At 31.9% G+C, this 13,024-nt stretch overlaps 1 protein-coding gene and 1 long non-coding RNA gene across 2 annotated transcripts; both read left to right on the plus strand.

Moving 5' to 3' along the window:
- The first annotated feature begins 1,540 nt into the window (after positions 1–1,540).
- LOC145066249 (ADP-ribosylation factor-like) lies at positions 1,541–2,645 on the plus strand. Its single transcript, XM_079013456.1, has 4 exons — positions 1,541–1,692; positions 1,811–1,881; positions 1,988–2,107; positions 2,523–2,645. Exons 1-4 carry the CDS (start codon positions 1,545–1,547, stop codon positions 2,643–2,645), a joined length of 462 nt encoding a protein of 153 aa, XP_078869582.1. The 5' UTR covers positions 1,541–1,544.
- Positions 2,646–9,568: 6,923 nt separating this feature from the next.
- On the plus strand, positions 9,569–11,916 carry LOC145069995 (uncharacterized). Its single transcript, XR_013689774.1, has 5 exons — positions 9,569–9,821; positions 9,954–10,070; positions 10,853–11,056; positions 11,199–11,264; positions 11,460–11,916. It is a non-coding gene; the product is annotated as an uncharacterized LOC145069995 (long non-coding RNA).
- Positions 11,917–13,024: the final 1,108 nt, after the last annotated feature.

Consider the following 13,024-nt stretch of genomic DNA (forward strand, 5'->3'; position numbering starts at 1 on the left):
TAGATGATTATTCTATGTATGATTTAATTCCTATGATCATTAGGATTAATAAAGATCAAATTTTGCTTAATACGAACTCAACAATGAATTTATGGATAATTAATGGCATGTCGATGAAATTAAGAGTCTTTACATTCATTAGGATTAGTAGTCTAATCATCATGCTTGTCATATTAGGAATCGGTGAATGATGAATGAATAATATTTGAACTTGAGTAATTAACCATGATTTTGAGATGTAATCAAATCTAAATTAAATTACGTACAGTGACTTGTTTCTAATCAGTTTATTTTCATTAGTTTAGTTATTGATTGTTTGCGATTTAATAATAAAATCCCCCTTTTCCGCTTTCTTTTATTTAGTATAACTTATAATAAAAAATTATAATATTAATTCACTGTTGTTCCCATTGAGTTCGACACCCTTGCTTATCCAAACTATACTATACTCGGTCATGTTCACTGCCTGTAAGGTGTGGTTTAGATGTGATAGACTAAGAAATATAAATAAAAAACTAGTGCATTAAAAATACACATCAGGTATACTGTATTTTGTATATGTAAATGAAAGTATCAAACTTTTCAAATTCAGATGTTTTATAACTTCTAATTTAAACGAAGAGTATGGTGTTTGAAGTACGAAACATATTGAATAACATGTCATTGATAAGTTTGTGAACGACATATAACATCTCATTTGATAAACATACAATTCTATGATTTATTTGAAATAAATGTTGGATGTTGTTAACTAGTGACTGACTAGCATTCACCTTAGACTTAGGCTTACTTCTACTTGATGATCTTGACTTCGTCGGATTGACCAAAAATGGAGGTGTATGTGTGGCCCTTCTATTTTTCAGCAACTGCATGTTTTTAGTATATGTGCAGACTAAGTTGTAAGTGATTTTGTTTCGCTGGTGGTTATCGGCCCCGACAGCGCCCGAGGTTATCGGCCAGGATGGGCCAGTGTTGACAGAGGATCGTGTCAGGGAGATCATCTGCGAGGAGGTGGTCGAGATTGTCCGGGGTCAGATTCTGGAGTTGTTTGGGTCTATCAAGACCTCTATGATGGAGTACTTCGATGACAGATGCGCAACCCTTGCTGAGACGGCTGTTGCAGCAGCTGCAGTGGCTGTAACAACGGTAGAGGGAGGAGTTGGCCGAGTTTTTCAGTACCAAGACTTTGATAACACGAAGTACCAACTTTTAATGGTACTCAGGATCCTATCATAGCCATGAGGTGGCTTTCTGACGTGGATGGATGCTTCTTCACGTGCTCATGTCCTACTAACCAGAAGGTCAGGTGTACCCTGAACTTGTTGAGGACTAGGGCAAAGGATTGGTGGAGATTGGTTACTGGTTCATATACGGATATTGTATGATATATTATCATCTACTGAAATTTCATCATGTAATCAAACATGAGATTTCACAATCTTCATTTGAGCACTTGTGATATTTCCAGTTTTTCCCATTTGATATAAAGTTATTTGACATGTTCTAAGCTTATGTTTGTCTGTCTGTTTATCAGATTAATCAAGATGGGGTTGTCATTTACCAAGCTTTTTAGTCACTTGTTTGCTAAGAAAGAGATGCATATTTTGATGGTTGGTCTCGATGTAGTTGGTAAAACCACAATCTTGTACAAGCTCAAGTTGGGAGAGATTGTTACCACAATTCCCACTATTGGTATATGTTACTACATTCATTTTCACTTTCTTATATCTTTCATGAAGAAAAAGATAAAAATCTGAATACTTTGTAATAAAATTAATGTTTATACTATAATGAACTTGAATCTTTGCAGGATTTAATATGGAGACTGTTGAGTACAAGAACATCAGCTTCACTGTTTGGGATGTTGGTGGTCAGGACAAGGTAAAATTTTAATCAATTCGTATAATATGGGTTTCTTTTTATCAATATTTTTTTTTTAAAATCTCCAAAATTGGATAAATATGAAACTTATTTGGTTTTTCTTCAGATCCGACCTTTGTGGAGGCACTACTTCCAGAACACACAAGGGCTTATCTTTTTGGTTGATAGCAATGATCGTGACCGTGTTGGGGAGGCTAAAGATGAGCTCCACATGATGCTTAATGAGGTACTGCAGACATGATGAGGGCATTTACGTCTTTTCACATACAAGAGATCGAGACCAAGTCCCTGTCTCACCATTTTCGGGTTGAGAAATGAAAAATCTTTTTTTGTCCCAAATGACACTCTGTTCCATTGACATGAGTCTCAGTCAGTCATGATTTGTAATGCATGTCAAACACAGTATAACATGTTATGCCAAACACAGTACAACATGTTCAGTACTATACTGGCAAGTCCTGTCCCATCTTGTTCCACTTTTTGGGCAGAGGAAAAAAAATGCACTTTTTTTGGTACTGTCATTGACATCAGTCCCAGTCAAATACAGGCCAAACACAAACACAGTGTCTTACATGAACTCTTATTTGGGAATTTGTTTATTATATAAATAAAATAAAATAAAAAAAACGTGGGTGTTACAGGATGAACTAAGAGATGCGGTGTTGCTTGTGTTTGCCAACAAACAAGATCTTCCAAATGCCATGAATGCTGCTGAGATTACTGATAAGCTTGGCCTCTATTCTCTCCGACAACGACACTGGTAACCCAAAAATATTACAAATTTAATAACAGAAATAGCAACCTACTTAATTAAAAATGTAAAGTTATTGAAAAAATATTTTTATTTTTATGTGACAAGTACATTCAAAACACATGTGCTACCTCTGGAGAAGGTCTATATGAGGGTCTGGATTGGCTTTCCAATAATATTGCTAACAAGGTAAAGCCTTTCACTGCTATAATTGGTAGATTTTCAAATTATAGTGTTCTAAAATGATGAAAATTGAAGGTATAATGCTACAATACAGTCTTGTTATGTTGTGATTGTTTCCAGATGTAATATTGATTTTTTTTTTTTTTTTAAATCAGGCATAAACAAGAGTTGGATTGTCTTCGGTTATAGATGTTTCTGGAGCTCCATGTTAGTTTGTTTTGAGTTTTAAGATTTTTTCTCTTCATTTTGTTAATGTGGGAATGAAAAGTTGTTGACTGGTGTTTAAATTTTAAATATACAATGAATTGAGATGGTTGGAATTGTGTAGATCTGCATTGCCTACTTTTGGTCCTAAGGCTATTTCCAATTATAAAAAGGGCATTTATGTCTTTTTGCAGTCATGAGAGATTGAGCGTGAGTATGACTAAAGCTGAGAAAGTATAAAGGAATTAATCAACTCTTCAAATATGAACAACATAAATCTGAATTTTATTAAATGAAACTTTTAAATATGATTAACTCCTAAATATATGTAGGTAAGTTAACCTCAATCTTCAAGATCCGCTTTACCCTTCATTATGTTCCAAATTCAAGTGTTTTCATCTAGGATCACAATAATTCAATAGGCCAACTATGATCATTTCAATCATCCATTTTACATTTTTTTTCTCCCTTTTGATATTTTTTGAAAATGTCTTGCATTGAAGATTATTATTTTTTCATAACATAATTCAAATACATGTCTCAAACTACAACATTATGCTAATAATTCATGGTTTTCCAATTTTTGTCCCCTAATCACTTGAATTCATTACCATATTATTACATTAGGTGTAAAACCCATATATTACATGGGTTCACTTAAAAAAAATTGAATATGAAAATTATAAACATTTGAAAAAGTTTGAATTTATAAGAAAAATTAGAAAATTATTGGATTATTAAAAGTAAAGTGTTTTTTTTCTTTTAAGTTTAAACAAATAATTTAGATAAATAATCAAAAGAAACTAATGAAGTTTTAATTTAGAAATCTTGGAATTAGAAATAAAGTCAATTATTGAAATTGATATGCATTTATTATTACATTTATTGTAATTATTACATTTAAATATTATGAGGAATTTAATAAAATGGAAAAAACCACAACATGCCATGTGTAAAAAATTTAATTGAAAATAACCACAAAATGACATGTGGCCAAATCAATGAGAATATAACATGTGGCAAAAAGATTTTCATTTTCTAGAGTAGATTGAATTGATATGTCGAGCTTTCCAACAAAATGTGATTGATGTAATGACACCAGATTGATATGTCGAGCTTTCCAACAAAATGTGATTGATGCAGAGATAGCTGTTGGCCAACATGCTGGAAAAAGAGTGTTTTTACCAAGAATTCCTCTATGTCCGTCTGACAAAAAGATGTTCCCATTCAAACTTAAGAGAAAGTAGTTTCCAATTCAGCTTAGTTTCTCTATGACAATCAATAAAGCTCAAGGACAAACAATTCCAAATGTAGGTGTTTATCTACCAGAATCGGTGTTCTCACATGGCCAGCTTTATGTGGCGTTGTCCAGAGGAATATCACGTTTTAATACCAAGGTATTAGTAAAGCTGGAAAAAACGTTTGATAATAATGAAATCTACACATCAAACGTTGTGTACAAAGAAGTGTTATGTGATTAACAAGGTACAATCAACAACTTATTATTTTACAATTTCTTCAAATATGTATCTTAGATGCTTATTTGATTTTTAATGCAGGGCTAGCAGATGAAGCAACATGATTGCAGATTGGTGTAGTTTATATATTGGACTTGTTATAGATGTACAAAACTACATGGTTGCAGATTGTTGTTATTTATATATATATATTGTAAAATCAAGTATGAACTATTAGATGAATTATTTGAGATGTAGACTCAACTTTTGTCGTATCGTATGACTATACATCTAGCAAGAAACTATCTGTTGAAATGAACTATTCGACATAAAATAGTCTACCAAATGGCCACAATGAATAGCTCATGTCTACAGGAAACTAATCATCACATTAAAACTATCTTCCGAAAGAAACTCTTTGCCGCCCGACGCTTAGCGCGGGTAACGGCTAGTGTATATATATATACACTCAAATTTTAAAATGTTACAAAGTTGTAAGTATTTGTTATGTTCGTGGAATATAAAAACGTTATGGAACATGATATATATTCAAATTTAAGAAGTTTCAGATTTAATCCATACATGACTAATGGTTTTTATATCAACTATAAGATATTGTTGACTATATCCTTGACTAAATTTTACTTGATACATAGACTTAATCTAAACGCTCGATCTAGTCCTACTTGATTCATATTTTGTTGTTTCTTCCGGGAATGGAGTGTCCCATTTATACGTGTGTGTCCAATATTTTGGCAGCACCTGCATTTCTAAATACGAACATTCACCCCAAGATGAGATATAGTTATGGTTTCGTGGCCATCCAGTTTGTTGTGTACCAATCAACAATGATAATACAACCATGACTTCATTTGGTTGTTCGTATCCATCAAGAACCGGCACATGAAACATCGCCTGTTTATATGTTGTTCTTTACATTTCTGTTGTGAAATATTGTTGCACCCATTTATAGCAGTGTTTATATCTTAATTTTTTGAAAGTCGTCATCACATGAGTACATACTATACCAATCAATTTCCATTACCCACATGTACATGAATGTTCTTGTAAGTAAACTATACCATCTTTCTTTTGGGCAGTCACTTGATATATATATATATATATATATATATATATATATATATATATATATATATATATATACCAACATATTGCCATGCACAATAACATAAGGTGAAACAAAGTGAAATTACTATAGGTTTTTTAAATACATATTACATTACGCTGTTGACACCACCATTTTTTCTTGAAAAATGTCATCATTATTATTGATAGTTTCCATGCGTCTATTGATAACACATTGACAAACTCGACACTGGTTGATGTCATTATATTGTAGCTAACTCCAAGAAATTCTCCATTGCCGGTTTATAGTGATTGATTATGCCCATCCCTGTTCAATAGTCATCAGTATGGATGCGTTTTTTAACTGAAAAACCAAACCGGAACCAGAAACAAACTAGAACCAGAACAAGTTGAACTGCTTAGTGGTATTTGGTCTGGTTCACGGTTCCTCCAATCCATAATTTTTGGTTCTTTCGATTCTGGTCCGGTTCAGGTTGGTTTTGGTATCGAACACCTTCTTAAATAACCATTTCCTAGTAGAATTGGAACTGGAACCGAATCGAAACCGAAACTGGTTTGTGATATTCAGTCCAGTTCTCTCTTCCTCATTCACTGCTTAACAAATTTTTGGTTCTTCTAATTTCGGTGCGGTTTGAGCCGGTTGTAAACCAGTTTACATCCCTTAGTCATTAGTTTGTGAATGTCGTAACCTAGTCAAGCTATCTTTAAAATCATACTCTTTGTAAGCTTTATATTGTAAGCTTTTCATGTCTCCCAAAACAAAATTTTGATTCTCTCTTTTTGCCGATCTTTTCTCGCATATTCATCAAAAGAATGTCGACAATAAAGTTTGTGAGATGCGTTTGGGAACACAAATTGAATGACCATTTCAATGGAATTGGAACTATCATATATGATAGAGAAATGGTACATATCCTTAATACATTCTTTTAACCTCGATAAAAATCATATATATGATTCCACACTTTCTGTTTTTTCCAACTCCAAATGTCAGTGGGAGGATTAAGTTATTATCGTCCATGGCTACTACTAGGAACATAGTTCCCATGTATTTTATTTTAAGGTGGACACCGTCAATGATAATAAGAGGACGTAAACATGTTAGAAACGCTTAAATCTACAAAATAATAGATTAGTAACAAGATCCAATATGTTTATAGCATTTATAAAAAATATGGAAAAGAAATATCACCGTGCAACTGATAGCCATGAAAAAAGTAATCAAATATGTTTTCGTCATCTCTCTTTATATATTTAAAGATTCCTTTATTCTTCTTCTCTAACTTCTAACAATACATAGCCAATCTTAGAAAGCCTTCTTCATGGGACCCTTTCAACAAATCCAGAGCATAGATTTCTGACATACATGCTTGCTAGTATGATATATGAACACTAAAACGGTCATTTATAATTTGTTGGATTTGTTTTCCCCATAACATATATATTTCTTGTACTATAAGCTAATATGTCTTTCAAGAAGTGGCTCAACACTTTCTTGTTGACTTGGCGATGATGTGGATACAACTGTATGATTGAGCAAGTGTGGTTTCCTGATAATTTAGGAACTTAAAAAGTACTTGTAACCTTATCTTTTGTAGACCTTAACCACCATTTGCATTTTTTTTACATAGCAAACCAATTTAAACCTGTTTGTAGTAGATATTTTGATATAATTTAAAACCCACCATTAAAACATTTGATTCCCAATGCAAGCTTAAGATCTTATTTGCTTTTGAACAATTATAACACCTTGCATGCGAAGAGGGATTGTGGGCTACTAAAGCTTTATGTTTTGAGTTGACAATTCGGGCAATGGTAAGGGATCGTGCATCCCCCAATGAGTAGTTTTTGTTTCTTAAAATTATGAAAAATAAGAAGGATAACTTTCCTTATGGGGTTAGGCTTTGTAGGGTCTAAATTTCATCATCATTAGATTTAGTCTTATCATTCTCATATTTAGAGAATTAATGAAAATTTTCCACTGGATTTTTGTGTAGAAGTAGATTTTCATCAATAATATTGCATGATCGATTTTTGATTCATTTCCCTCAAATGATGGACCATTATCAGCCATAGCCTTACCTTTAGATCTCCCTCGTCAACAAGCCTATTGGAAAACTAAGAAAGACAGATTTGATTAGTATGTAACTTGAACTTCCAACCAACGTAATGAACCTAGAAAAATTGGTATCCTTAGTTAGATCTATTCCATAATCTGGAGCAATATAATACATAGATTCGTATATTCACTCTCATTACCCTCTATTACAAACATGTACTCTAAAGATATTGACTATATGAACTCATTTTCACAAAACAAAGCTAGATGTGTAGAAACTAGTATGCTCAAAAGAGAGCTATGGGAGCAACAAGGACAATAGAAGTACCCTAGTTTTTTTTACTCCGACCTTACATTCCAGACTGTATTATGAAATATACTTTTATAGTTCACAATGTATAATATCAGATTCAAAAGTATATTAACGTCAATATCTCGCCAACCATCACTCCGGAATAGCCTTTATTAGTCTGAAACATGGTTGCAGAAATCGGGATTAATTGTGGATTAATCGTTTGGTGTTCTCCAACTGATTATGATCAGTGTGTTTGACGAAAATTAGGGATTAATCCGGTTTGGCAGGATTAATCGGTAAAAAAAATAACAAAAGTCAAAAATGTCAAAAAAGTAAAAAAAAAAATTCAAAAAATTAAAAAAAAAATTCTACTCTAAAATTTTCAAATTTTCAAATATTATACCAAAATATTTATATTTTCGTATTTTCAAAATTTCAAATTACAAATTCTCTTATTTTCTAATTTTGAAGTACCTATTTTTCTTAAAATATATATGAATCTTTGATTAATTTTAATATTTTATTAATAATCTATGGTTCCCGATTAATCTTCATCAAGACCAATTAATTCTTTAACACCAGTCGATCATCAAGCTACCATTAAACGATTTTTACAACCTTAGTCCAAAATATGACATTTCAAACATGCCTATTATTTTACAAATTCCAAGAAAAAAAATGGTTGGTTTAGTCAACTTCGTGTATAATTTCTACGCATATCCCATTGGTTTAGTCAACTTCGTGTATAATTTCTACGAATATCCCATAAGAGATTTAAAATGGCTAACGAGACTTTTAGTCTATTATGGTCCTATGGGGCTTTTTAGGCCCAACTTTGGGTGGCAAGCCTTTATAATAATGTTAGCGTTGTGATTAGGGGTGTATGAACCGTTTTTTTTAATCGGATTGGTTTAGAAAACTGGTTTGGTTCTGGTCAATCAACTCAAAACCGGTTCAAACTGGTTCACCACCAAAAAAATCTGAACTTATATAAACCGGTTTGGTTTTACCGAAACTGGTTCTTCAGAATAAACCGATTCAAAAATGGTTCGACGCATATAATATTTTTTTTTTTGGCTAATAAGTGTAAAACACGAATGTTTTTTTTGTTCAGATTGTATTGCTAGATTGTATTGCTTTGTTATGTGGTTAACCAAAAAAAAAGAGCAATTCATAGTAGATTTTTTGGGGGAAGGAATTGGGAAGGCATTAAGCCTTAATATATATATATATATATATATATATATATATATATATATATATATATATATATATATATATATATATATATATATATATATATATATATATATATATATATATATATATATATAGAATATGGGGGAAGGAATTGGGAAGGCATTAAGCCTGAATATATATATATATATATATATATATATATATATATATATATATATATATATATATATATATATATATATATATATATATAAATAAAGCATATTTTATATTTCTTTCTGAGGTTTAAACCTTAATGCATCATTTACAACCATATTATGCATATAACTCCAAAGAAAAAAAACGTATCAATTTAATACTTTTAATTTACTCAAAAAAAAAATATATTATTTCTCTCATTTTTGTGTAACCTCTCATTTTTTCTTATTTTGAGTACACTTAAACCCTAATTAAAGAGCTGCCATCACAACCTTCTTCGTCATCTCTCCCATAGCATATTCGGATCGGATAGTCATCTCCTTCAACCGACCGCCGTCTCCATCATCTTTCTTCCTTCGCACCACTTTTCCGGCAAAGAACCCTACCAGAATCCATATCTGCCTCTATCTCTAACCTAACTCCTCCACTACTCCACCACTCATCCTTACAGACGCTAATATCGTTGCTGCCCCCACATCCGTCGAGGTATAAGTATCATTCCTTCTTCAATCTCAACACTTTGATTCAAAAAATGATTTTTTTTCTCACCACCACCACAAAGGTATACGAACAGACCACTCATAATATTTAGACATTTGTATCTTTTTTGATTTGCAGACATGGGACGTAAATCTTGCAATAGAAGCTTCAACAAACACACAGAGTCCATACAAAGCTGCTACTTTAATCACACAAGAATCTCCAAACAAAGAGATGATGATTTCCATAAAAAAGGTGATTGAATTCAACTTTGAAGATGTTAAAAATTCGAATTTTTAGTCCAAAATGCAATGTAAAAGCCATCAAGATCAGGTAGTAATTTGGCAATCAAGCTGTAAATAATACCAACCTGTAAGAATAGGGAAATGCATTTTTTTTACCATTTCTTTCTTTTTTTGAGTAAATTACACGAATGGTCCTTATGGTTTGGGGTAATTTTGGCGTTTGGTCCATAACTTATTTTTTTAACTCGGAAAGTCCCTACTGTTTGTTTTTGTTACGCGCTTGGTCCATGTCTTACCTAAAAAGACTATTATTTAAATAGGGAAAAATGGTGGGGTAAGTAAGTTAAGGTGAGGGGGTGGGGTTGGGGTGTGTTTATTTAAATAAATTAAAAAATTGAGAGAAAAATAGTTTTTTTAAGTAAGATATGGACCAAACGCTTAACAAAAACAAACAGTAGGGACCTTCCGAGTTAAAAAAATAAGTTAGGGACCAAACGCGCAAATTACCCTAAACCATAGGGACCATTCGTGTAATTTACTCTTCTTTTTTCTAATCTTGACCTTTTAGTCAACCTAGATTTATTTGCCCATTTTTTAAATTCATGCATTGCATCCAACTATTCTCCATGGAAACCAAACCACATCCCTTAGGCCTTAATTTGTTGTGTACTTTTACGTTACTGGCTTCTTTTAAGGATTATTCAACAACCAACTATAATTATGGTTTTTTAATTTATGTGCTAATAGTATGCAATTACATAATCTATTATCATGGTGTGATTTGTATTGTAGTGATCAAGATACAGCTTTATGGAGACTAAAGGTTTTAATAGGAGAGGAAAAAGAAGAGAACATATAATCCAATATACAATATTAATACAATATTAATAGTGAAGTGAGCACTTCATCTACTTATGAAGAACTCGACCCATGGACAGCTTGGGCCTACAAGCTTCGAACAATTTCATTGTTATTCATTGGTGCATGTTTTCTTATGTAAGTTTCATGAATTTAGTGTTCAAAAATCAAGATTTTCTAATTATTAACCTTTTCATTGTTATTCATTTGGCTTTAAATCTTGTTTTGGTATAAGTTATGATTTATTTTTTTCAACACCTTATTGAGATTTGCTTTTCAGTTGGGCAAGTGGAGCTTTTACTCGTGAAAGTAATTCATTTCCAGATCTTGTTACATCAGTCAAAAGGTGAATGTTTGTTTATTCATTTGGTGGAATCTTTTTTTTATTATTCATATGATGATTTTGTGTCGTTCATGCAATTATGGTTCATTTATTCCAAGCTGTAAATAATACCAAGATGTAAAGAACAGAGAGATCAATTTTTTTTAATAAATTTATGATGTTTAAGTTCTTGATAAATTATAGTTTTCTTTATTGTAGTGATCAAGATGTTTTTGGAAGAAAAGATGAAGAAGGACATATCTGGCTGAAGTGGTTTATATCTGACTTAATTAAAAAATTGATTTAAGAAGCGTTAATTATCTTTTTTTCTTTTTCTATAGCAGATGATTGTTGCTAACAAGCTAACAGAAACAAACAAGAGCAAGTTATTAATGAGGCGGAAGTAACATCTGTAGCCTAGACTGAGATTTTGGAGCTTTTGGATGACTAAACATATGTTTTGATAAATCAGAACCAAAATGGGAAGGATGGACACTAGAACAGGAGGTTAATGCTGCTTTTTAGAACTTTGATAATTGTTTAATCCTAAAAACGTAAAAAAACATATGTTTGTATTGTTAAGTATTTTATTTTTCAATGCTTTACCCATGTATTGATAAAACAGATCACGCTGGAACTACATTCATTCGGTTTTATTGTAAGTTTTTTTTTGATACATTCGGTTGCTCGATGATCACTCTATCTACAATATATGCAATGCACACAACTGGTTTCTGCTTCATATTTTTCTTTGAAGGTTTGCAACTCCAAAGTTTGATGTCATAATTGGTTGCTTAGTGAAAGTCCATTGTTCCTAGATACTAATCATCTATACATTATTGTTTGTATAAATTCATTGTAGTTTTGTTTCAAACATTTATGTCCCTGCTGACGCTGCATCGCACGGGTATGCTACTAGTATATAGGGGTGAGCAAAAACCGCACAACAACTAAAATTAACCGCAAAAACCGTATAAACCGCAACCGATAAACCACAACCGCAATAAAAACCAATTGTGAGGTTTTCTATTTTTCAAAAACCGCAAATTCGTGGTGCGGTGCGGTTATTAGTTTTCAAAAACCGCAAAAAACCGTACCGCACCGCATATATTATATACAACTTTTTTTTTATTAATTATTAATATATTAAATAATAAAAATAAGACAAGTTTCATGAATGAAATATGAATAAAATATTAGAAGCCAAAAGTGTTGGTTTTTTGTTATGTTTAACTTTAAAAAATGGTGAAATTAGACAATTTTAAGAAATTTATTTTTAATTACTATTGAGTTGACGGTTTTAAGATATTAATTGTTTATGATTTAAGTTAATTGTCTTATACATTTTTTTTGTTCTTACAAGTAATATGTTTGAACTCTTAAAATTGTTTGTGCTCTAAACTATGGTTAAAAACCACACAAAATAACCGCACCAAATCTATGCGGTTAATAACCGTAACACAGAAAAAACAAAACCGCACCACAAAAATAACTGCCTAACCGCATCGCAAAAATAACCGCATCAAGCGGTTTTCAAAATGGATTAACCGCATTTGCCGTTAGTGGTGAGGTTTTGGCTAATAATCGCACCGAACTGCACCGTGCTCACCCCTACCTGCTGTTATTTATCATTGCTCAAGCAATGGCAAAAGTACATTGTTATTTTTGACTGGTTTGGATAAATGCCTTGCTTCTACAAGTTGACTGATAGAACCGAAAAGAACCGGGTTAGGTTATAGAACCAAAAAAGTCAGGTTCTTTTGGTAAAAAAAATAATATGCATT

This window comes from Lactuca serriola, chromosome 8, assembly GCF_051521515.1.
Source record: "Lactuca serriola cultivar US96UC23 chromosome 8, Lser_US96UC23_V15, whole genome shotgun sequence".
In the NCBI taxonomy this organism is placed as follows: Eukaryota; Viridiplantae; Streptophyta; class Magnoliopsida; order Asterales; family Asteraceae; genus Lactuca; species Lactuca serriola.